Below are 27882 nucleotides of genomic sequence, written 5' to 3'. Positions count from 1 at the left end.
TCTCTGATGCAATAAAGCAGCAGACGGCACCCAGACGCGGCCGTGGGAAGCACGCAACAGACACAGCTTCAGGTCCGTAAATATACAGTTTTCAACCCATATTAAAAGGGACACACAACCGTAAAAGAAATATATACAGGAAAGACATTTAAAATGTTAGAAAAGATTTCTGTTTTAAATAAATGCTGTTCTAATTTTCTATTCCAAAAAAATATCAACTTTTCAACATTGGTAATAATAAGAAATGTTTCTTGATTACCAAATCAGCATATTAGAATGATTTCTAAAGGATCATGTGACACTGAAGACTGGATAATGATGCTGAAAATACAGCTTTGCCATCAGAGGAATAAATTACATTTCAAAACATATTAAAATAGAAAAAAATTGTTTTAAATTGTAATAATATTTAACAATATTACTGTTTTACTGTACTTTTGATAAAATAAATGCAGCCCAAGTAAGCATAAAAGACTTCTTTCACTGTAAACCCTAATGCTCAAAATAATTATTTGGTTTGAGTAGGGTAAACTTAAATTAAACAAATTAGTTCAGTCAAATGAACTTTTATGAGTATTTAGAACTTTTTTTTCTTTTGAGTTAAAAAAACTGACATTTTAAGTTCTGAAGTGTTTCATTGTTTTGAGTTTTATGAACTTGTTTCTTTTAATTTAGACAAACTGGTCTGGGATTTCTATTTCCCAGCATGCTTTGCCATGACAGTTGAAAGGAAGAGTTTTTTGTTCAAGATTAATGTTAAGTGTGAGAAATAGCAGTGTTTAATGTTTTGCTATACTAATTTGGAAGAGTTTTTTTGGTGATGTGTAGAGCATTAGCTTGAGAACAGATATATGTTAAATTAGAGGTCTGCATTCCGCGGGACCCGATAAGATTTCTTGCTGCGCGGGATTAAATTTCGAATGAAAGGCGGATTGCGGTCAGTAACTATAGAGTGCATTAGGCGAGAGCGGGCGGTCTGACAATAACCCGGTCGCTCCCGAGATGCTTTGAACTTGAAGTGAACAAATCTTTCTGCAGTGGTGGCGTTCACACAGTCCCCAGTTCCCTGTCCTGAGAAACCTAGCAAAATATGTCATTCGCATTAGAGGTCTGCGTGAGTGCACCTTCAGAGAACATTCAACCTTTGTGATCGGATTTTGGAGGAGAGAGACGTTCTGAAACGGTCGTCAGTCAGCGTCATTCTGTTCTTGCGTGGATGTTAAAAAATATTTCATTTTACAGTATAGCTAGTAAGCCAACATTTTTTCTCTGACATTTTTTAGGGTGTTGACAGCATCATAGACAAATAACAAATCTTGTATATATACACAACATTTTATATTTGTTATCCCCAATCACTCTCTTTCTTTAGGGGAAGTTTAAACGCGAGATTCTGGAAACGATCTTTAGCGGGACCCGTCGGGTCGGGAAGAAAATCACTATATGTGGATAGCGGGTGAACACAGAGTGAATTTTAGGCGGGAGTGGGTTCGTGCGGAATAGAACCATTGCGGGAGCGGGACGAATAAAACAGTCCCGCGCAGACCTCTATGTTAAATGTTCTGTATTCATTCAGCAATACTCATACCAAAGCATTGTGTTACCAATTAGCATTTACTGAATTAGCTAGCAAGTTTCCACTACTTAAAATATTTAAGTTGAGATTACATGATACGTTTGTGTTAAATGTATGAATTACCTTTTTCAAATATTTCAAGGTAAAGAGCAATTAAAATGTATTAGTACAAAATAAAAATCTGCCAGTTCTACTTACTTAAACTTTGAATTTCTTAACTTAAAAATGTTGATGTAACTGATTACCTCAATTTTTTTAAGTTTTGCCTTATTCGGGTTTACAGTGTACTGACAACAATATTTTGAAGGATAGTGACCAAAAATGACACCTCTGTCATCATTTACTCACACCTCATATTGTTCCAAATCTGTATGACTTTCTTTCATCTGTGGAACACAAAAGAAGAATTCTTAAGAATGTCTTTGTCCATACAATGAAAGTCAATAGGGCCCTAAACAACACTGGACTCCTTTGACTTTCACTGTAAAGACAAAAAAGACGTTTTACAAAATATCTTCTTTTTGGTTCCACAGAAGAAAAAGTCATACTGGTTTGGAATAACTTAAGAATGATGTTGAAAGAAGTTTAATTTTTGGCTGAACTATGCCCATCATTTCTCATTTACTCTCTACTATTGCTATAGCGGCAAAAGGCTTAAAACAAAATAAATAAATTAACATTAAACCACAACTACATGCTCTATTTAGCATTACATTATTTATTTAAGATATTAATAAATCTATTGCATTAATTTTACCTTCAAGTCTTATCAAAATCATCTATAAGAATAGCATGCATGAACGTCACCAGAATGACATAATTACCAGTGGGGAAACTCTGGATATTCATTGAGTTTGGGGCCATGTTAATTAAAGAATCCAGGCAGAAGCAAATTAGTATTGGTTGTGATTAAGTTTTAATTGAGAATGTTTACTGTACAATTTAGTCTGCGTGCATTGTGTGTTGCTATAAAGCTTGCCAGAAAATACTCATCATTTAGCTTGTTTACGAGATGACAGGCTTGGCAACAGAACTACATTTCCCATCATTCTCTGAGGGAGAACAAGAAGATAAAATACATAAAGTATCAACTAAACACCTAATGTGCATCATTTTGTTATATACTTTAGCTCTGAAAAACCTTACTGTCTTTCTTGGTAAGTAAAAACGAGAGAAAGAAATATGATGGCCGGGCAAGTCATTTTTATTCCGACATTGGGCCTGCCAAAATCGTGCGGAGCATTGCACAGCGATAAAGGTGGATGTAAAACTCCTCCAAGGCTATAACTAGAAAGCATTATCACTTTCTCTGTTAATTGTGCTGCTTCTCCAGACACCTGCTGCAAACAAATCTCCACACAAAAAACACTGTTTGTTAGTGTTGTTTAATTATGCCTTTGTGAAGCAGATGTTGCTGATTGCTTCACAGGTAGGTTAGACCACTCAGCAGTTAATCTGCACTAATAACAACAAACATTTTAACAGCTTAGCTAAGCCTGGCATCATCTGAGAGGCTCATGGGTGTGTATGTGTGTGTAAAGTCAGTTGGATCACTTGGTTATAACTTTAGTGTCTCTATTATTTGCATATTGTCTCTAGTGGTCTAATTTATAGTGGACCATGAAGTTATCATAATTCTCAATAGCAATTCTCATAACATTCACATTACTGTAATGAAGGTTTTTTTTTGTTTTTTTTTTACCACATTGCATGCAGTAAAAATGGTAATGCAAATGACTTTTGTTAAAAATGAATAATTAAAGGATTAGTTTACTTTCAAATGAAAATTAGCCCAAGCTTTACTCACCCTCAAGCCATCCTAGGTGTATATGACTTTCATAATGGCAGTGAATGGGTGTCACAAGTATGAGCTGAAGAAAGTGCCTCCATCCACATCCACCCATCATAAACGTGTACTCCACATGGCTCTGGGGGGATAATAAAGGCCTTCTGAAGCAAAGTGATGTGTTTGTGTAAAAAATATATCCATATTTAACAAGTTATGAAGTAAAATATCCAGCTTTCGCCAGACCGCCTTCTGTATTCATCGTACAAAGAAAGTGTAAAACTCTTGCAGTTCAAAAAGCTTACGCTACATCCTACGCCTTCCCTATTCAACTTACGGAAAAAGTGTAACTGACGCGACACCACTTTACACTTTCTTCGTAACTTGAATACAGAAGGCGGTCTGGTGGAAGCTGGATATTTTACTTCATAACTTCATTTACTTCATTAAATATGGATATATTTTTTTACACAAATGCATCGCTTTGCTTCAGAAGGCCTTTATTAACCCCCGGAGCCGTGTGGAGTACACGTTTATGATGGATGGATGCGGAAGGAAGCACTTTCTTCAGCTCATACTCGTGACCCCTGTTCACTGCAATTATAAAGTTCGGATGCGTCAGGATATTTATTGATATTTCTCTGATTGTGTTCATCAGAAAAAAAGAAAGTCATATACACCTAGGATGGCTTGAGGGTGAGTAAAGCTTGGGCTAATTTTCATTTGAAAGTGAACTAATCATTTAAGAGCAGTACAACAAATACTACCATGTTGTATAAATATTTTACAATTTAAATACTTTTTAGGCATGACATTTTTTATACATTTTACTGTAATACGAGTTACAAGGAAATGTGCTTAACTGTAAATTTCACAATGCAAAATATATTAATGATTCTTTATGGAAATGTCTTTATTCTTTATATAACAATTATTAACATATACACGCACTAGGCCTCATTCACGAAACTTTTAGTAAATATGAGTCATTTTGGAGTCATTTGCGCATAAAACAGACCTTCTTGAAAACTCTCCTCCAGATTCACAAACACTTCGTAAACATCAGATTTTATAGTTAAACGCATGTATGTTAATGAATTCCAATCATTCGTAAATAGTAAATTCATAAATTTACACATGGTAGGGAACAGGTGTACATTTCTTTCATACCAACTAACATTTTAAAAATACAAACATTTTCATGAATCTGAAAATTTACGTCAGAACAGCTTTACGACCGATTTACACAAAAATTTGTTCAGCTTGTGTTTCATGAATGAGGCCCATACTGTATTTCTCTCCTCCGAAGACGTTTTTGTAAAAGGCTCCATATGGGTAAAATTTGTTTGGGTAATGGTTTTATTACAAAATTATATTTATTCAAAAACAATAGAAATCTTTTCTAAGTTAGTTTCTAAGCTGTGAACAGGCAAAAACAACATGAAAGAGAATATTTATCCTCTAAATTTCCAGGCACAGGCGAAAAAAAAAAAATTGTCAGGACACACACTCAGTTTTAGACAGTTTGTTTTTGTCTATGTTTGTGCTGGTATTGGTCTCGGAGGGCTCATGATCGCGTCATTTGCGAGACCTTTCTGTTTGACTCAAGCAGACAACAGCCCGAGGCCTTGGAGCATTAGAGACAGATCGGCTAAATCCTCTTTCAGCAACACACACAAGTGCACGGCCGTACGCACCTTGTCATGTAGTCATCAATTTAAACCAAAGTGCTTGAGGCTGTTTTGAAAAAGGGGCAGCGCTGAGCGCACAGCCCATCTGTGGTAATGTCTCTAACCTGATCAGATTCATGGACATCCAAACAGCTTATTCATCCCAATCCCAGGTGTCTCCTATGGGGCAGGACTCTCTGTAAACACTTGCCAAGATTAGGCAACTTAATCTATTTTCTCACTAAATTAACAAGAAGTAAAATCAATCCCACGGCAGCAAAAGTACACTTCAACAAGGGATTCAATTAATCATTGGACCAAGCCAATCGAAGGTGGTGTCTGCCGTTCAGCTCTGTTTGTGCTTTAAGCTAATACATATTCAAAGAGATTGCATTGAAATTAAAGAAACATACACACAGAATCTAAAATTAATAATCACCAAGCACCAAATTCAAGAAAAATCAGCTTTTGTGAGTGACCTTGCAAAATCTCAGTATGATTATTTTACTCAAAAAAAAAAAAAAAAAAAAAAGTTAGCATGAAAAAGTCAAATCAAATTGCCATCAATAAGCTCTTTTCTTTTCTGTTATAACAGATATTTTTAAATTATGGCACAAAAAAATACAATTAAAATATAAGCGAACACAATATTATATGGTTCTGAATATGATGCTATGACTGACACAACGGCCTCTTTGCCTTAAATATTGAAGAGAAAATCTGATTCATTATTTGCCTTTTTTTTTTTTTTTTTTGCAAAATCATAATGCAATATTGCAAAATACAGTTGCCAGTAAGAAATAATGATGGTCGGTCAATTATCTAAATTCACTTGCCATAGGAAGGTTGTCTTTGTGACAGTCCTATACTGTGCAAAGAACAAAAGAAGATTGAGGGGAGTGGCCAATCAGAAACACTCTGCCTGTCAATCACTATGACATGCCTTTGAAGGGTGTGGTTTATGGGCGGTCTAAATCAGTGGCTAAGTCTGGTGAAAAAAACGACACAGTTATATATGACAAAAATATGAGGTTACACTTTAGTTTACAGTGCCGTAGTTACATTGTTACTCAAATAAGTACTGAGCACTATTAATTAACTACATGTAGTACTTACGGAGTTACAGTTAGGGTTAGGGTTTGGTTTAGGGTTAGTTACTTGTAATTATGCATAATTTACTGTTATTACTATAGTAAGTACATGTAGTAACATGTAACTATGACACTAAAATAAAGTGTTACCAAATATGAAAATAAAAATATGAAAACGTATTTCAAAATACTTTGACCAGACTGATTGATCTGATTATTCATTATATTTATGAAGTTAACACTACCTTTTAAAAGTTTGGGGCTGGTAATATTTTTTAAATGTTTTTTGAAAAAAGTCTCTTATGCTCACCAAGGCTGCTTATATTTGATGAAAAATACAGTAAAAACAGCAATATTGTGAAATATTAATATTAATTTAAATTTTTTTCTATCTAAAATGTAATTTATTCTTGAGATGCAAAGCTTAATTACTCAGTGTCAAATGACCCTTCAGTAATTATTCTAATATGCTGATTTGAAACATTTCTTATTATTATCAATGTTGAAAACAGTTTGCTGCTTAATATTTTTGTGGAAACTGTTGTACATTTTCAGGATTCTTTGATGAATAGAAAAGCAGCATTTATTTGAAATCTTTTGTAACATTATAAATGGCCTCAATGTCACTTTTGATCAATTTAATGTCCTTGCTGAATGAAAGTATTAACTTCTTAAAAAAAAAAAAAAAAAACTTGTAATCAGAAAATGTCTAAAACACCATGGCAAGTAAAATTGTACATTTTGTTAATGTTGTTGTTGTTTTAAAAGACTGATATTATTAGCTTTATTTTGTTTGTTTTGTAAGTGTAGCTGGACAGAAATATAACTGAACTCACAGGCCCAGTGCAGGTAAGACCGTCATCATCTGCCACCTCACACTGTGCGTCACACTCCAAGCACACTGAACCATTTGCGAACTCACGTACATCCCTATAGAAGAGAAAGAGAGAGGGCACAAAGAAAAAAAATGAGGTATCATAACACACTACAATAACATTTAATGACCGTTTAAGAGCATTCATGTTTCAGATGGGAAAAAATGGCAAGTCAAATCTTCAAAGTTCTTCCAGGAATTCCTGCTCAAGGATCTAGATGATTCAATCACTAGCCTTTTAAAGTCAAGACAACTCTCCAGTTTCAAACTAGATATTGCAGGTCATTATGTACACTTCAGATTTCAAGACCTGAATGAGGAAAGGCTGAATCACAGGCAGTAAAAGAAGAGTCACCGCACACACACACACACACACACACACACACACACACACACACACACACACACACACACACACACAGGTAGATTGTGAAAGCACAGCCAAAGGGAATTCAGCGCTTGAGGCGCTGCAAGGCCGTAGGGAGGCAACAGTGGAATCTAACACATCCGCCGGGTGTTTACAGCACTTTTCGGATGGCTGCCACAGCTGGCAAACACAGTTACTATTGACCAAAAGTAAACAGTCAGCCTTCACCATCTATCGAGGTGACAATTCATCAAGCACATTCAGGGACACCTCAAAGCACCACACGGAGGAAATCAGCCTGGGACCTCTGAAACAAATGATCACAAAATGGTTCAATACGGGCAAACACAGTCGCTTCCTGGTCCCATCACTCCTCTGAAGATGGTAGTGACATGTTAGAAGCTGACATCCGTTACCGTGACAAGTGGAGGATGACAGCTCAGTGAGAGAGAAAAATATTTTAAATATTTTTTTATTATTGACATGTGCTACATCAATGAGTGTTAAATTAAATGAGAATTAATTATTCTTTATCTAAAAGGCACAGAACATTTTGTGCAGAGTGTGGGGAAGCTTTTAAAACAGCCCCTTATCATTAAAGGACTTCTCTTTCTCCCTTTATGTAAACGTTAACTTCACAGGTTCTGTGGTGTTTGCATGTCCACCGCATGTTTCATGGTTCACTCTGTGTTCTCTTTGTTTGGTGTTTTCTTTAGGACACATATTTTACATTGGACATCAAGTGGAGACCCAATACAGACACAAAATGGCTTTTCATTCAAAAGTAAAGAAATAAGTACTTTAAATCGTACTTGAAATGTATTAATGCTACTGCTTTGGAAATGCAAAACATGTTTCTGTATTGGGTCTCCATTTAATGTCTATTGTGAAACATGACTTGGCTGAATTTTGCAAAATCATAAACAACAGCAGATGATGTGATTTACAGGAGAAAAACAAAAGGTGCACTGCTACTGTTTATACTCAATAGTTTGGGGTCGGTAAATTTTTACTTTTTTTTTTTTTTAAAGAAGTCTCTTATGCTCACCAAGGCTGCATTTATTTGATCAAAAATACAGAAAAACAGTATTATTTTGAAATATTATCACAATTGGCAAACAAATTTTTTTCTATTTTAATATATTTTAAAACTTATAATTTAAAACAGTAATTTATTCCTCTGGTGGCATAGCCGAGTTTTCAGCAGCCATTATTACTACAGTCTTCAGTGTCACATGATCCTTCAGAAATCATTCAGAATATTCTGATTTTGCACTCAAGAAACATTTCTTATTGTTATCATCAATGCTGAAAACCATTATACATTTTGTTCATGATTCTTAGATGAATAGAAAGTTCAAAAGAATAGCATGTGAAATAGAAATCTTTTGTAAAATTTTAAACGTATTCACTGTCATGTTTGATCAATTTCATGTATCCTGGCAGAATAAAAGTATTAATTTCTTAAAAAACAAAACTGACCCCAAACTCTAGAATCATATCATGTCCTCCCTCTCTAATATCACCTGACACTGAAAACTGGATCAGAAAGCTTTATGGACTGTTTTCACATCTGTATTTAGTAGGGGTGTGACGAGAGTTAGCTCACGAGACAAAACACGAAATATAGTTCACGAGAACGAGACGAGACAAGATTTTTATTTTTAAGAAATCTTCAATGATAAAATACATGACTAGAAAAATAGTCTGCAGGTGCATTTAAAATGTTTTAAGTAATCATCTTGTAATGAATGTCATTTCATTTCTACTTTCTCAGTATGAATTATCATGTGTAATAAAAGACAACAACACTCAAGCACTGTAAAAGGTTTTGCCACAAACTCAACTGAATGGCTTCTCTCCTTTATGATTTCATATGAGTCTCTTCAGACCTTAGAACTGTACATGATTTATGAGTTTCTACAACTTTTCATCTCCTAACTGAACTCCTTTCTACAAATTGATCAAATAAAAACAGTATAAATAAAAATTAATAACAGTTTTCTCTTAGTCTTATTAAGTGCAAACAATAAGTGCAACCATAATCAAAGTACTCTTTCAATATTCAAATTGCAAACTGAGATACAACTAAACAGCCCAGCATAAGATAGCTTTCATATTGGGAACTCGCGGTTTACTTTCGCTTTCGATTTCATGCTCAGGCGTACTCTTGTGAATAGGAAGCGCCGGTGCTGAGCATGCATTCTACAAGATAAAGACATTTGTCAGACGCTTTTAGGCTTTGTTGAGCCACGAATCCTCCACCATGGTCTTATCAGTCATCTCGTCACTTGATCAGTGAACTCTGATTCCTGCTGCACTACGTATGTGTCTGTTGCCCATGTTGGATGAGCTGAATGGGATTGAAGCCACCGTTATCCAACTGAATGAAATGGTTTTTATCTCTATAAAAAGCAAAACAACAGTGGAAGCATAATGTAAATGTAGCAGTAGCATATTCAATCCTAATTTCTCCCTCACACTCCGTCATGGCAATATCGCGAGACAGCTGTTCAACTTGACGAGCAATCTCGTCACAATTTAATCTTGCATAATCTCATGGCACAAGATCTCATCACACCCCTAGTACTTAGCACTAGCCACTTGTGATCCAATCATCTGAAATGAATGTTAATACCAGCTGTAAAAAAGCATACAAAATTATGCTTACTTCCAACAAACCACACAACAAAAACTGCCCTAAACATCTTCAAAAACTTTCAGATAGAGTTCAAAAACTAATACCAGCTGTAAAAAAGCATACAAAGTTATGCTTACTTCCAACAAACCACACAACAAAAACTGCCCTAAACATCTTCAAAAACTTTCAGATAGAGTTCAAAAACACCACAGTGGGTCTTTTCAGTTTTTAGCTGTTTGTTCTCAAAAACTGAGTGAATCATCTTGTGCGAACAGCGAGTTCGACCGCAGAGGTCGACAACCAGCACACAAACAAAACACAAACACACACGCACACACACAAAAAGAGCAAAGATATTGGAGCACTGGGTGACTCGTGTGGGACGGGTGAGTAGGCAGACGTGACAGTGCGAGACAGTGATGCGTCTGTGGCCGTGCCGTACCTCTCCAAACCCGCCTCCCGCTTCTCGACCACATAAGGCCTGGTGAGCAGCTTGGGCCTAGAGCTGGCCAGTCTGCAAGGCAAAAGAATCATGTGGGACGATCGCAGGGTGCACGAGCCCTGGTGCTGATTCACTATCAATGCAAAACCAACATGGATGTGGCATTTATATAAAATACAGTGCACCCATCCATGATAGTCCTAGTCCTAAACACTCAAAGGACGAGGGACCGTCTTAAAATGGCAAATGGCTGTTGTTTTAGAATGTGAAAATGGATGTCGTTTGTTTATTGTCTTGTTTTAGCTCTGGGCAAGGGAGAAATTAAATTTTGCTGCTTCGCTCAGTCAAATCAATCAAAAGCTGATATTCATCTTTCCCTTTGAGCAGTACGTAAGTACACAACAAATAAAGAGGGAACTCAAAACCAATCTGTAATTTACCCTCTTCACTGCACTGATCAACACCTTTATTGTTTATTTATTCCAATTGTGTTAACCAAGAGAAGGAGCTTAGTGTCAAAACAATTTTATGAGGAATCAGACAAAGACTCACTACCAAAAAGATTTTTCATGCTGGTTTGATACTGATAAAAGGTGGTTTACCAAAGAAGGCTGGCTGGTTAAGTTAGTTAAGTAGCATAATAAGAATATCAGCACACCAGCATTTAAAAACAGAACATGTGCACTTTCTAATTTACAGTGCCATAGCGAACAAAATTATTAATTTTACCTTGGGTTGTTTAGGAATTTATGATGAGATAAAGACACAGGGTACCATGAAATAACACAAAGACAATAAATAGATAAATTGTCTGGTTACACTTTATTTTGATAGTCCACTTCAGACATTCTACTAACTATAAGCAACTTGACCTGGCAACTACATGTCATTAATTTGCAACTACCTGCCAAAAACTCTCAGAGTATTAGTAGACTGTTAGGTTAGGATTAGAATAAGTTGACATTCTAGCAAGCTGACATCCTAATAAGTTGCAAAGTTACTTATAGTCAGTGGAATCAGTTGGGGAGCATCAAAATAAAGTGTTAGCAAAAGCAGATAGTCTACTAATTCTCTGATAGTTGACATGTAGTTGCAAAGTTACTTATAGTTAGCAAAAATGTCTAAAGTCAACTATCAAATTAAAGTGTTACCAATTGTCTATCTATTATTGGCTACACATGAAACAAGAAAGGACGACAAGAAAATACACAGATTTACTACACAAAATATGTTTTCTAGAGTGCTTTGGCACATATTACAATTTCCTGTGCCCTACATAATCCACCTACTCTACTAGTAACTAGACTAGTAAAACACACTATATCTACAGTATTTTTTTCTTTTATTAAATAAGTTCTTTTGTTGTTGTTGTTAAATGACTACAGGTTGACTAGACCTTCATTTATTTCCCCTACTTTTTAAATGCTTTTAAAAGAATAGTACACCCCAAAATTTAAATTCTGTCATCATTTACTCACCCACATTCATTCCAAACTTGTATGACTGAAAGTTTTTGTTTATGGGTGTGTTTGCCCATACAATGAAAGTCAGTGTGGTCCAAAACAACATTGTCTTTCAAGCATGGATTAATAAAAAGCACTCAGATATTTTTTCCAAAAAACATTTTAGTGTTTCACAGACGAAAGAAAAGATTTTGTGAGTAAATGATGACAGAAATCTTTTTTTTCTTTAATCTTGAACTATCCCTTTAAAGTTTACATTTTATTATTTTAACCTTGTCACATATCCAGACTATCAAACATAAACTATGATAATCTGCCATATATTAATAAATTGTTTAAACTTTTATTAGTAACATTAAACCATCAATTAATGTCATGAAAAATTATGTTATAAAATATTTATTGTGTGGAAAGGATAGTGAGTTTGAAAAGCGTGTGTTAAAAGAGTTTATTTTCTAAAAGCCCACAGGCTCAAAAGTGCCCATAGTTGAAGAAGCACTCGTATATGTGTGTATGTGTGTGTCTGTTTATCTGCCGTAAATCTTTGTGCCTGTGTGAAAACAAAACCAAGGCTTTACTCAGTTCTTCACTCTGTCATGGTGCTCACACACTGCTGTATTTGATGTAAAGGTAGGAGATGTGATCACTGGGATAAGATATGTTCCTGGATCAACATATTTTGTTGATCATGGAACAATATTCTTGCTTGAAAATGTAGTCCTAACCCTATCCTTACCCCTAAACCTAACCCTTCCCATAACTTCTCCCTAAAATCAGAGGGAAATAATAGGCAAATAACACTGATATAGAAGCACCTGACTCTGGTTGTAAGCCTAAACTTGACATAAACTGTAAACTTGTCCCTCAAATCTGATTGGTTGATTGGAATTTTGTTCCAGGATTAACAAAGATGTTGATCCAGGAACATGTTGTACTTGGTGAAATCACGTTCACCTGGGAGATGTACCCAGCTCATCTAGCTCACCCAAACACAGTTATTTGTTTTCCAGCTCAACCAAGCTTACGTTTCATCATTGCAACCTGCTCTCCAAAGCCAGGGGACGTGCTGCACTGCTGTTTTGTTATTGTTTGTCTAGAGGATGGAGACATGAATCTTTGTGAAATCCCTGGAGAACAGAACTAGCTTTTGTTCAACCTTTGGAAGACACATCTTCTACAAGCGAACATTAATAAACAATGGCGCGAAGTGTATGCAAATACTCCAACAACATTGCTGGAGCACACCTGTGATACTTGAGATTTGTAGATTCATATAGTAAAACTCCTGTACAAATATAGTTTTGTGGAGTTATATATACATATCTATATAACATATAAATATTACATATCTGTGGGAGTGTGGCATTTAACAACTTACCCTTCGTGCAGGTTGCAGGATTCAACACAGGTGCGTCCCCTGCTAAAGAACCGACAGGACAGGCACTGGTCGGGCCCCGGACCCCAGCAGCCAGCATCAGAGCACAGCGGGTCACATATCATACGATCCAAAACTGCAAAAGATATGTTTATTATTAATACAAGAGCATTCATGCCAGTAAATACCTAACTTCCCCATAGTTTCCTATCATCTCTCATCTGTCCTACCACTGAAAGTGGCAAAAAACCTGTCTTATTTAAATAAATGATAATACAAAATTTATATATATTATACATTTATAATGCAGCACAACTGTTTTCAACATTAATACTAATACAAAACCAAATAAGCATATTAGAATGATTTCTGAAGGATCATGCGCCACTAAAGACTGGAGTATTGACTGCTGAAAATTCAGCCTTGCCATTAAGGGAATAAATGACATTTTTAAAATATATTGAAATAATAATGGGAATAAATGACATTTTAAAACATATTAAAATAATAATAAAAAGTGATTTTAAATTGTAATACTATATTTAATTGCAATACTAATACAATGTTTTTTCTTTTTTTTTTTTCTTTTTTTTAACTAATACTGTTTATTTAACTATATTTTTGATCAAATAAATGCAGCCACAGAGAAACTTCTGAAACTTTTGAATGGCAGTATATGTAATTTTAATATATATATATATATATATATATATATAAATATTTATTATTATATTTATGGCAATAGATGATAATACGGATATATTTTTAGAATAAAAATGCTGAATTTTATATTTGCCTAAATTATTCTGTGTTAATTGTGCAAGTGACCACTCTAATTGACTTTTTCTAATAAAATGTCACCTGTTCCAAGGTGTCACACTGAAAAATTAATTTCTGTCCTGCATTTCAATCTATTGCACATTTGTCTCAGAATGGTGCTGTCAGTCCACCCCAGGGATACGTCCAGTCGATAGCGGGAAAAGATCCTTTGTCAAACCATGATTGAACACAATGTACACGCCATCTGTGAAAAGTGTTACTTGTCCGTTCATGGATGTATTACGCCTGTAAGAAGCTGGCTGTATATGAACTGCTGGCATTTCAATTTGAAATGAGGACAGAATGGTCCTGGCGCCCACCCACTGAGGCGCTGGATTTTGCAGCAGCTGGAAGAGTGTTTTAAAATACTGCTGACACCACTTCAGAAAGTTTTACAGACGTCCTCTTCAACACACTAACTTTTTAAACTAACAATAAGAATTTCATCATCGAAGAGTGTATAGCGGGGTCAAACGTTTTGAAACCACAGTTAAAATATGGATGTAAACTAATGTGGATTAAATGTGAGCAAACTTGTGACAATGAGAACAGAAAGTCATGTTCTTGCTTTCATTGAACGCCTTTGGAACACCTCAAATCATGCTGGATTTTACAGCGTGAACTTGTGGAATTCATACTGCTCACGTGCTGCTGATAAAGTCAGCATGAAACGGAAGTTGCGATTGTCTTTTCTTCCCTATTGTTATGTACATCCGAGTGAAACGGCTTTTTGACAGAGAAAAAAAAATGTAGAGCAGGACTTGATTTTGTCCATGGGGAATTTATTGGATCATTTGAATTGTTACAGTTTGCTATTGCTGTGATCTCATGTGAGTGACAGGTTGTCACACGTCATCAAAGAAGAGAAAAGATGTCCTAGCAAGAGTGAGGGGAAGTTATTTTGATTAAAGAACACTGCAAGATTCCATAAAAATATCGTCCATTTTGATATTGTGGTGAATTGAAAGAAAAAAATAAAATACTAGAAATTTTGACATTTATGTATATTTTTAAATTCAACTTTACACTCAAATTGTTATGCTGCTAATATACAGTAATATGTAGTATGAACACCTGGGAGGGGTTATTTTATATGTGATTACATTTTTTGGCAAAAATCAATGTATAAATGCGTAATAACATTAAAAAGCACTCCAGAGAGCACTATACAAAAACCTAGCATTTCTCAGGGAACAACATGTTCTAGTTCAAGGACCAACTTGGTGCTTAACGCAGGTATCCAACAGCATGAGGAGCGACAGAGAGAAGTGGGAAGCCCTTTCAGCTGTACGTTTGTGGCAGATGGATCAAAAAGATGCCAACTTCAAAGTTTTAACCTGGTTGAAAACACACAATTCGGGTTGTGTTGACGTCAAAAGCAATGCTGGTTGGTTACCAGGGAGATAGGTAAGAGCCAGGGGGATCGCTAAGCCCAACAAAAGGCTACGGTTGCCGTGAGACTTTAATGATTGCTGTTGCATCACAACATCCTGCACATTGGAAAAGAAGGGGGAAAACAGCTTTTTAGATAGTCATAAACATCACTCAGCAGAGAGAAAAGAGAGAGTTCTTAAAGACAGAGGTGAAGGTAAATTCCCTGTGGTGATTACAGCTTCTCCTAGAAAAAAACTGAAATGTCAAAATTGTTGCAGGGTCTCCCTGCAATTAATTCCCTGTGATCGTCTATAGAGCGACTTAACATTTGCAGAGAATGGGTAATTAGATTGGCGGTCCATGCACAAACCTGAGGCATTTGGGGTCTTTTTTCAGGTTTACAGTAACATCGTTCCACACATCTTCAAGTCTTCTATAAAATAATAAAAAAAAAACCTCAAAGAAGTCTTTATTCTGGATCTCGGGGTGATTTTGAAAGGTAAAAAGGGAGCACATAGTAGGGGGCTTGCATCTGTACTCGTATTTCACTGCGGAGTGAGACTCTGATCGTCTGACATCTCCTGACCCCCTCCATCTGCGGAGGAACCCGGGGCTCTCATGGCCCCCGCTAGGCGCAGTGAGGTGCACTGACCCAGCCAGAACGACAGGTATGACGGAGCCACACCAGCACCTTCCAAAGTGACCGAATTTACTGCCTCAAAGTCAGCAAGCTCTGTGTGAGGCATCGTGATCCCTGGCTGTGGTTCGGGTGAACCAGGACAAACAGCAGCTGGGAGCCTGAGAACCACCCTAGCCTCAAGACTTCTTCTCAAAGGTCAGATGCTGCAGATTGTTGGTAGATGTTGCGAAGAACTGTTTTTTGAAGCATTTTGATTTGATTTTAGATTTGTTTCCTGACCAGAATAAACTGGACCAGACCTTATGCTGTAAGTGTAATGTCTGGCTGTGCTAGAATATGACTAATTTCTCTTAAAAACGAATGGAATAATAGTAAAACAGAGCGATGGACTCACTGCACTCCTTGGGGTCGCGGTTGTTGCGGATCAGGGCCTTCTGGGTGTTGGTGCGGAAGAGTCGTGTCCAGTTGACGGTGTTGTAGTAGCAGAGTTGGCTGTTGTTGGTGACATACACGTTTCCAGCACTGATCTCATTAAGAGACTGCAGCTGCAGTGATGAAATCCACTGTTGCTTCAGCACCAGAAGAGAGATGCCACTAACAAGAGAAAACACAAGGGGGACAAAGTTACCGTTAACACTTTAAAGAAGAGTTAATTCAGTTACAAAAATAAATGAAATACAAAATATTTCATGAGTTCAATCACATATTTCATGATTGGTTTATGTAAACACTTGTGCATTAAGTCATCATGGACTTTATACAATTTAAAAAAAAAAAAAAAAAAAAAAAGAATAAGGCAGAAAATAGAATACCTATCAAAAGTTTGAAAACATTACAATTGTAATATGTCTCTTTTGCTCACCAAGGCTAGATTTATTTCATCAAAAAATGCAGTAAAAACAGTAATATTGTGAAATAGTATTCCAATTTAAAATAGCTATTTTCTATGTGAATATATTGTAAAATGTAATTTATTCCTGTGATGGCCAAGCTGAATTTTCAGCATCATTACTCCAGTCTTCATTGTCACGTGATCCTCCAGAAATCATTCTAATATGCTGATTTACTGCTCAAGAAACATTTCTGATTATGTTGAAATGTTGAAAAACAGTTGTGCTGCTTCATATTTTTGTGGAAACCATGATACCATTCAAACATTTGTGGTAAGATTAAAAAAGAGAGGGAAATTAATACTTTTATTCATCAAGGATGCATTAAATTTATCAAAAGTGCCAGTGACAATAAATGCAAATAAATGCTGCTCACTGAACTTTCTATTCATCAAAGAATCGAGAAAAATTAAATGTATCATGGTTTCCACAACAATTTTTTAGCAACTGTTTTTAACACATAATAATAAGAAATGTTTCTTGAGCAGCAAATCAACATATTAGAATGATTTCTGAAGGATCATGTGACACTGAAGACTGAAGCAATCATGCTGAATACATTTAAAATACATTTTAAAGTATATTCACATTGAAAACAGCTATTTTAATTTGTAATAATATTTCGCAATATAACTGTTTTTACTGTATTTATTATTTCATAAATGCAGCCTAGGCGAGCATAAGAGACTTCTTTCAAAAACATTAAAAAGGTTGTCAATTAGCACTGCATTATTCATATACTTTATTGTCAATAAATACCTTGAGACTGCTTGGAAAACACACATAAACCATATCTTGTCGCAATCGTGTGTTTAATGTCTTCACGTTTCATCAGTCAATACGTTTCTGCATTTTATTCAGCTGCTGCTAATAGCTGAATTACTTCTACGAAACCGTTTTGGACATTCTGCGAGAGAGCGCCCTCTGGCTTCCAGTATGAATGAAACATATTACATGAGAGTGAGAGCTCCATAATGTTTAGATCGTCTCATTTTAGTGAAGATGCAGGTCATGCATAGACTATCTTGTCTATTTGAATTTAAATCAAGATTTATTCACATTGGCCTCTATGTGAACACACTTGCCCGAAAAAAGTGCGGGGGACGAATTTACGCTTTATTAATTGCAGGGGACACTCCAATGAGAGTTAGTAGACATGTAGGTGCAACGTTACTTGTAACAAAGAACTTATACTGACTATATGCTTGTAAAAACAAAATGTGTTAAAGGGACCATCAAAATAAAATGAAACCTATATTTCAAGAGTTAAACGTGTTAGTCTAAATAACTGCTAAAATTATTATTTTAACAAAATGTTGTCTTTACTCTTTTGTTTTATCATGATTTACACCCGTGTGTGAAAACTTGATGTAGTAACACAAAACCTAGGTACAATTAAAATAATAATTTGTGGTCATTGATGTTTTGAATATTCATGGATCCTGGAATTCATAGATCATGGAATATTAAATGCTGAAATAAACTGATTTCAAAAGATGAAACAAAAGGCTCAGCCATGCATGAAATAACATAGGAAATGAATACGGGTCATTTTAGACCCATGTTGTGCATTAGAAGAAGGGGTTTGCATAGCTTGTGCATCAAAGGGTTAACATGTTAAATTAACAGCCACAATTTTAAACAATCAAAAACAACTAAGAAGACAAGCCTTTTTTTTTAGCCTGGACACTTGATCAGATCAGAATGAGTAAGAATGAAACAAAAGAATGAGATCTGACACAAAGAAAGCTGAAATGATGTCTTCGTGAACAAAAGGCGTGAGCAATTTGTCAGTATGAGAGATACTGTTCCCTTTTTAAAGCAAGTGTTTAGCTTGCGTCCCCCATCTAGCGTCGCATAGGATTTCCCACTTCAGATGTGATGAGATCGGTTAATGCTGAGGTGTAATCACAACAGTGTTTTTAATCACAGGCAGGCGTGCTGAAGAGCACATCAAAGGGGCTTTGAGACGACCATCAGCAGAGAGTCAGAGAGCCGCGGCAGAACGTGCAGGTGCACTTAGACACTGACATCGCTCTCATCTCGCCGATCTGCCTCTCGGAGACTTCTCTTCTGTTTCTCTTTCTCTCTACATTTCTCTCTCTGTGTTTCAGGCAGAAAGCCAATGTCAGACACAGAGCACATCATGTGACAAATGGTAATTGCTACAGTGGTAGAGCTTTCAACAAATGACCCACAAATGTTAAAACAGGCTGGCGGATCTGTGCTCTTGCTCTCTTTCTGCCTCTCCTGACTCTTTAACTCTAAGCAAATGGGTGTTGCACAGTGTGAATAGAGCTTTTTATTTGTGCTCTTTGAACTCTTGGCAAGAAAGCCTTAGCCTTTAGAAAACACGAAAGAGGGGATTCACTAAGAATGAATTAGGCATTTGCACATGCTGTCTGTGCTGTTTTACTAAAAGAATGATGCAAATCAGGAGATAATAGAAAAGTAGTCAAAATTACAGTTTAAACAGCTCTAAATCTAACAGGCTTACAGGCTAGATATTCATCAAATGATAATATTGCAGATTATCATTTGATGAATAAATGCCATGATTAATAGAAACTTCTCTTTTAAACAAATATCTCTTTTAAATAAACATTCATTAACCACCTCTTTAACATGGATGATAAAGGCACAACACATCAGACAGGCTCTAAATTTTGCAAGCGGAACAAGTCTGTAGCGAATTATAATGAATGATTTTGCAAGTTATTTTAACTTCACATACTGTATTCCAATTAATTTTTAGGTTTGATTACCGAACCGCTCAAGGACAACAAATGAAAAGTTATTCACTTGATTTTCACGGTTTGCTTTATGTAATACAATCATTTAGTTTTGATACCATGTAAAAAATAGAGATTTAAATGAATCATTTTCATCATTTTGAATTCAGGTGTACATAGATATTTGGGTTCACTTCTCACAATATAATTCTTTTGTTTTGTTCAGGCTACTTCTGTGTTATGTTTCCGACTTGAATGTGTGACTTGTCGTAATAACGAATGTCTGAGTTTCCCAGGTGCACCTGAAGACAGCAACAGACCTTTAGAAGTAGGAGGAAGGGGATTAATTCTGGAGCTGGCAACAAAGAGTGAGCTCTGGATCTTACCTGTAGAGAGACCTGCCTCCGATGGTTGCCAGATTGGAGAAGACACTCAAATCAGTCATGTTTTCTGGCCAGGACTGAATGTTTAGAAAACCTGCAAAACACAAGATAACACATACAGTGAGCCAAAGGATCAGCCAACACATGGTGCCACCTACAGTAATTATTAAGAGAAATGCATTACTTTGATTGCAGCATGAAAAAAAGCTCCCTCTTAGTAGCTTATTAAAGTCATTAATGAGTGTGGATGATCAGTGCTGAGCATACAATTGTGTCATTTGAGAAATATGACCACTTTATAATGCCTGACTATATTTTATTCTCATATCCTGCATCTATCTCCGTTTATTTAATGCAGATTGAAGAGCTGATAGCTATAGATCAAGGAGACATTTTAATAATGGATTCAAAAAATGAATAATTTATCGAAGGGAAAACAATCCTGTGCATGCGGAAAGAAAAGACAAACAAGACAAGAGAAAGAAAAAAAGAGGACTTTCTTTTTAAAGGACAAGGAGAACATAATTTACTCCAATTACTTTAACAATGCAAAGCTTGGATGGTGCATATTTCCAGTAATAACTGATATTTGATTGCCTTCAGACTAATTCATTACTTTCAGAGGGACATGCTTGAGCAATAGCAGTCTTGTGTTAAGAAACTAATATAAATATTATTCCGGCTGAGAGTTTATGGTCATATCTCTAGGCCACAACTTGTAGTTATCATTCCTGGTCTGCTTTGTTGTGCTTCATTAAAATTTTGGATTCAGAAGTTTGGATTCCACACTCATTAGCATGTCTACCGGAAAGGACTACAGTAAATATTAATGTGGCCATTTGATTAAGACATTTGCCTCCAGTGATGGTTTTCTGGAGAGAGAAATGCCATCAATAAATCTAAATTTGACATATTCTGACATTAATGGAACTCTGTTCACATTGTTGATAGCCAGACTGTTTATTATTAATGCAAAACCTGCAAAAAGTGGGCATAAAATTTCACGATTTTCACTCTTAGAAATTGATCGTTTCAGAGCTGAAATGGGGTTAAACGCTTCAGCTTTTGCATTTTCCGCTGCCTGAGTTATTTCATCTAAGGTTGTGGAAGCAGATTAGAGGAAGTGCCTCAGTGAGGTGTCGTTAGCGTGGTGTCTGCTGACACTAATTGCCTTAATGACAAAACTGTGCGATGGGAAGTCTAAGAGAGTGTGTGTGCAGTGCCTTGAGAGTGGGCCGCTTGCCTGTCTGTGTTGTAATCTGTTTATTTTACGTGTGGAGGCGAGACTTCATCATGATAATAGTGCTAACGAGGTCCCGGCGAACACCTGTCGGCTCCAGACTAACATCAGGAGAGTAATGCTGCCCCACAAATGAATTACAAGCAAGAATCACAAAGGGAACTGCTGCAAATGAGTCTGAGTAACACAAAATATAGCTGCCGACACCAGAGGGTTTATAGATGTGCACCAACATGATCCTAAGGCTAGGATTTAGGTCATAACTCAGAAATGTTCATGCATATACCATATTGTAGGCTGTTTACTGTAACAGTATTGTTATATCGGTGCATATAAAGTACAATACTGTTCAAACGTTTGGAGTCAGTAAGATTTTTTAAAGAAATGTATGCTTTTATTCAGCAAAGATTCATTAAATTGATCAAAAGTGATAGTAAAGACATTTATAACATTACAAAATTTTTCTAATTTAAATACATGCTGTTCAACATTATATATTATCGGTCAAAAGTTTTTGAACAGTAAGATTTTTTAATGTTTTTAAAAGAAGTCTCTTCTGCTTACCAAGGCTTCATTTATTTGATCCAAAATACAGCAAAAACAGTAATGTTGTGAAATATTTTTACAATTTAAAATGAACTGTTTTCTATTTGAATATATTTTAAAATGCAATTTATATCTGTGTTGGCAAAGCTGAATTTTCAGAAATCATTCTAATATGCCGATTTGCTGCTCAAGAAAGATTTGACAATGTTATCAATGTTGAAAACAGTTCAACATTTTTTTTTTCAGGATTATTTGATATATAAAAAGTTCAAAAGAACAGCATTTATCTGAAATATAAAGCTTTTGCAACATTATAAATGTCTATACTGTCACTTTTGATCAATTTAATGCATCCTTGCTGAATAAAAGTATTAATTTCTTTAATTAAAAAAAAAAAAAAAAAATTGAACAGTAGTTCTTTTGAACTTTCCATTTATCAAATATCCTGCAAAAATGTATCGTGTATAATATAATAATTGAATTAATTATTAATTATATATTAATTATAATATAAAAATATGTTTAATATTTGTAATAATTTATCTAATTATTAAAAATATTAAGCATCTTTCAAACCATCATTTAACAAAAAATAGTGTGGAAAACTATATTTTAAACTAGATTTATAATATAACATTTGCAACAAACATTCTGAATCTACTTTGTAACACTCTCTGGTTGGTTGAAAAAAAAAAAAAAACCATTTCAAGTAAATTCAGAGAAAATACAATAAATAAATTTGGAGAAATATATCAGACTGCGAAGGCTGCAAAATATTTAGTTTTTTTTTTTTCTATTAGAAAATATTGATAATTTTTCAAAGTTGTATGTTCCAGTGCCAACCCCCTCCCTCAAGTCCTGAGACAGAGCAGAGGGTAAATCAGGTCAGCCTCTTCTGTCCATCTCTTTTGAGAGATGATTCACACAGGGCTTGAGCTGAAGGCAGTGCCGGCAAGAGCCGCAGGCATTTCCTCAAATCGTCAAATACTAGTGAAGAATCATCCATCTGAGGCTGTGAAATGATCATTTAATGTAAGTCAGGGTTGTTTGGGGTTTACTGGGAGTCATACTGATCATGCAACCATACAAAAATTAAATAAAATCAATCTGAAGGGTCTTTCGTTTCAGCTGCAACTTCTCACAACTAGACAACCTTCTTCAAGTGTGTTGGCAATCTTCAAGCCAAAATGTACACTGAATTCAGTCAAACGGAGTAAGTAAACACATTCGATTTAAAAACCCGCTGTAAAGAAATACATAGAGCAGGCGCCTCTGGATCTGTCAAAGTCTTCAAGCTGGGGGTCACAGAGCAGAAATAACACCTTCCAGTGAAGACGTTGTTCTGTCAGAAATTGTGGCCACCTGCATATAGATGTGACAGCCTGACATGCATGCCTCACTGACTTGGAAAGCCCTCTTTGCTGTCACCACAGCAAGAGAGAGCGAGAGAGATAAAGAGTGAAAGGAAGAGAGAGAGAGAGAGAAGTGTTTTCAACTGCTTTCATGTTTCTTATGAGCCAAGAGTCCTGCTCTCCTATGGGAAGCTCTCTTCAGTTGGAGAAATCTCCCTCATCATGTATTCATCATATATAGGGCCTCCCCGCTGAGATACAGAGAAACGGACACTTGTACAAACACACACATTTACACACATCCCACAAACTCGTCTACAAATGCACAAACACGCTAGATCTTCCTCTGTGCTTTGCTCCATGTGTTTTTGATGTAACTCTTCAATAAAACAGGTGGATTATGTAAATCTGGGCATGTGAATCAGCTATTTTTATTTTACAGGCTTCTTTATGGAAGAATGAGTTAAGGAGTGTTCCAAAATGTAGGAAGCTGGCTCGCTGTCTACTGTCTGTTACCTTCTAAGACAGCACCCTAACTGAAATGGACCCTCGTTAGTGACTGGTTTGGAACACTCTCTTAGGCCCTGTTTAAACCTGGTATTAAATATGCATTTTGAGCATTTATATACAGGTGTAAACAGGGTCTAAAACGTTTTGAGCTTGTCCACTTTCTACCACTTCCAGAGGTAGTTGAAAACGCATTCGACCAGATTGCTTTCATAGTGTAGACGCTCATGTAGTTGATTGCAAGTTGTAATTTTGTGGCCCTTTGCATTTTATGTGGTTTAAATGCGGCCCTCTTGACCTCCGAACTTGAGTATCCCTACTTTAATGTATTTAACAGGCATTAGATGAAAAAAACTTAAGTAAAAACAGATAATTTAATAATTTATTAAATAACTTAAATATTGCTATAAATACGTTGGCGACCAACATGTTGCATTGAACAAGATGAGGTTATAATGTGCAGGCAACCCAAGTTACAACAAGACTTTATATATAGAAAGACGGTCCACTCCTATTATTAAGAATAGGAGAAAGTGCAACGTGCAATATGGTGGAATAAGTCCCGCCTTCTAAATAAGAGCCAATCACCGATTGGTAAAGTCATCGCGTCGCTGCAGCTGCCGTTAGAAGCGCAATTTCCTATAGAAACAGTCAGAGGCGTGCTTCCTATAGAGACGTGTGCTTAGGACTGTGCATGCACATTAGCTTGATTCAGCCTGAAAAATGCAATTTTTTGTCATGATTTGAGTGTTTAGAAATAAAATTTATGAGGCAGTTGTTGTCAGATTTCATTGGTGATTTTAAATATGAAATTTAATCAAAAGCTTGGCGAACAGCTTTGGAGAATTTGATGTTTCCCCATTCAAAGAGCTGCACTTGCATGCCCGAAAGACGTTTCAAAGATGGCTGCCAAGTGAAATCACTTGTCCTAAAGGGACTTTGGTTACAATGAGGTGAAATAAGTCACTTCCAGATAAATAAATAAACATAAAAAATCATGATGTAGCCAGTCAATATTACCATATAGCATTTATTTAAATATGTGCCTGCCAGAGAAGGATAGGCTCTCCCTACTGAGAGCTGGTTCTTCAGAAGGTTTCTTGTTTGCCATTTTTGGCTTGCTCGCTTTGTGTTTGTAAGGCACTATACATTATTCAAGGATGCATTAAACAATGTGTTGTATTATTATGTAAAAGTCCAATCTAAATAAAACTAACTTGACTTACCAGTGATTTCTCGAACGGTGCGGAACACATTGAGTTTCTCTGGATCCAAGGGCTCTATGTTGTGGTATATGTCCCTGTAACACACACAAAGATCGATGCAAATACACATCATGCTAAGTACATACTGAGAGCCACATCATTTCTTTAAGAAATCAAGAAAAACCTGGCATTTTGCTACCAGATGAAGCTGATCGTGTAACAAGCTCTAAACCTAATCGTGGGAAGCCCATTTGCAAAAAAACCCCCAAAATATTATTAGAGAGTCCAGAAGTGCAGACTATGAATACAAAAGCATTTAACCAGTGTCTGCTGACCACATCCATCCCAGTATTTTGCCTTATAATGTTCTTTTGAGCAGTACAGCAGGTTTTAATAGCACCACTGAGCTGGAGATCTTCAGGGAGGACGTGTCCAGAACACCTGCTGACTCGGCATGTGTGAGAATGTGCACATGGGAATACGTGTAAGAAATATGTGCACTCCATATCACAGTTGTGTTGGAGATGATGTCATCTGCATGCCTATCAGGATGTGTGTATGTGTGCACATGGGTTTTCCCAGCATGCTGCGGCTGCTGGCCCTGGATTGCTCTTTAAGAGCAGAGTCAGCTATATGGGGTTAGAAGGCTGGCCAATCGGGCGCAGTGGGATCAGAAAGAGGCCACTGGAGGGAGCAGGTCAACCAGAGGTCAAATGGCTTCTTGACAAGCTGACAATCAAATATTTCACAGCACTTATATAAAGAGGGGGCAGCACATTTCTCATATAAAATCACATTAACTGCGGCCGTCTTGAGAGTCAGTAGAAGGTCTCGTAGGTCTTGCTTGACTGTCTAAACTCGCAAAGTGTGTTAACGGCACTGTTATGTGAGCTATTAAACTGACCACTGTAGTTTTTTTTACACAGCCATGATGTGAATGGTTTCTCTAGAGCTTTTCTTCCACATGAATCCCCTCCTGCATCATTAAAGCTGATGTTATCTGATAAAAAGAAGCAGCATAGGTCAAATGGCTTCCGACAATCCAATATCCGATATTCAGCTGTAAAGCAGAGTGTAATGGCTGTGAAGTGAGCCGACGTAGGCCGTGAAGGAGCCACTCTCACCCTTTAATGCCTGTGATGAGGAACACCAGGTTTCCGTTGATCTTGGTGCAGTTGATGAATCTGTCGATGTTGCTGGAGTCGACGGTTTGAGACGTCTGAAGGCTGGCAGTGCCAATCCCATCACATGCTATAACATAAACCAGAATAGAAATTTCAGGTGATGCTTAATAACTTTGAGAGAAAGAATAATAAATGAATGGTTAATGTCTGGTCAATTCACACTTTCAGAAATTGGTTTGCAATTGGGTTCCCACCAAAATATAAATAATTACCAAAATATAACATTACTGTTACCGCTATAAAACACGGTTGAGGAAGCTAGCTTAAAATTGTAGTTTTTAGCTTGCTAAAAACTACAAGGTACTCGTCAAGTCAAGCTACTCTAAAAAGTAGTAGTATGCTACAAGCTATTAACAAAAGAAATTAAATTATTTAACTGAGCAATATCTTTTTCAATATATAACAATGAGATTTTTTTTAACTTAATTTTTTAGTTTATTGCTTCACTTCACCGTGCACAATGCATGTACTGTGATGCAGTGTTTTGTCACAATACACAGCTGCATAATGAACAAAGTAGCTTGTTTATTGGAAAGGCTGCGCTATCCTGATAACAGTGAAGCTACTGTCACACTATTGATAAAAATTTGTTAATTTAATAGTTATTTATTCTCCAACGCAGGTAGTAAATTTGTGTTTGCCACCTCTGTCATGAAAAAAAAAAAAAAAAAAATGCAATGCACAAAATGACAGAATAATTCTGAAAACATCTTTCAGTGGTTGAAGGAGATTTAGTTGCTGATGGGGAAAAATGGCCAAACAACTTTAGATGGTCAAGTTTTTTTTGGACTAGCAACAAACCAGCTACCATATTACAAGATCAACCTCAGCTAGTTTTCTAGCTGATCAACCATCTACAGTAGATCAGTTAATGACCATAAGTAAATCTGTAGAAAAAATAATTTTAAGCTACACTAGTAAAATTATTAAAACTAAAACTGAAAAAATCTAATTCAAAATATTAATATATAGCATATAAATAATACTAAAATAATACTGTTATAAATTAAGGAGTGTGTTCAATAGCATTTAAGTTTTTGCTTTGATATCAGATTGTGAAATTTCACTGACAACTGAAATTTTGGTTTTGTGGCAATCATCATAGTAAATATAACATTTTGGTGAGATTCAAAGAGATGAAAATGAAAATTCTGTCATCATTTACTCGCCCTCTCAGCAAAGTAGTTCCAACCCTGTATGAATATCTTTGTTCTGCTGTACACAAAGGAAGATATTTGGAAGAATGTCAGTAACCAAACAGATCTCGTCCCCCATTGACTACCATAGTATTTATTTTTCCTAATTTCCAAGATCTGTTTGGTTATTGACATTCTTCCAAATATCTTCCTTTGTGTTTACCAGAACAAAGAAATTCATACAGGTTTGGAACTACTTGAGGGTGAGTAAACGATGACAGAATTTTTTGGGCAAACTATCCCCTTAATCTTCTCAAGCGTGAGTTTAAAATATTCTAACTGACTCCCCAGAGTGAGTTTTTTTAAGGCGGCCGTTATTTTTAGAACGTTTGCCCTTATTGTTAACACACCACAGCCACAATAACACTGTATGACAGATGTATCGCTATTATTTTGTTTTTTCTTTATTTAAAATATATTCACAAACTTGCTTACCATGTCATCAACCATCTGATATTCCGATTCTCAAATATGTGTAAGAGTGTGTTTTGTCATTTAAAAACCTTCATAAATGATCTTTATCTTGATC

At 36.0% G+C, this 27882-nt stretch overlaps 1 protein-coding gene across 2 annotated transcripts in view; it reads right to left on the bottom strand.

Moving 5' to 3' along the window:
• The window catches only part of erbb4b (erb-b2 receptor tyrosine kinase 4b), a 318456-nt gene that overhangs the window by 56631 nt on the left and 233943 nt on the right, over positions 1–27882 (bottom strand). The window contains exons 9-15 of one of the 2 annotated variants that reach the window (XM_051905832.1): positions 26098–26224; positions 24995–25068; positions 20127–20217; positions 16513–16712; positions 13289–13421; positions 10448–10519; positions 6960–7053 (exon numbers count right to left, since the gene is read on the bottom strand). In XM_051905832.1, the coding sequence (XP_051761792.1) occupies positions 6960–7053; positions 10448–10519; positions 13289–13421; positions 16513–16712; positions 20127–20217; positions 24995–25068; positions 26098–26224 (791 nt within the window). The remainder of the gene's footprint in view (positions 1–6959; positions 7054–10447; positions 10520–13288; positions 13422–16512; positions 16713–20126; positions 20218–24994; positions 25069–26097; positions 26225–27882) is intronic. The other variant, XM_051905833.1, reaches the window with a different exon arrangement.

This window comes from Ctenopharyngodon idella, chromosome 9 (genome assembly GCF_019924925.1).
Source record: "Ctenopharyngodon idella isolate HZGC_01 chromosome 9, HZGC01, whole genome shotgun sequence".
In the NCBI taxonomy this organism is placed as follows: Eukaryota; Metazoa; Chordata; class Actinopteri; order Cypriniformes; family Xenocyprididae; genus Ctenopharyngodon; species Ctenopharyngodon idella.
The sequence above is the reverse complement of the archived record's forward strand: the minus strand, read 5'-3'. Positions and strand labels throughout refer to the sequence as shown.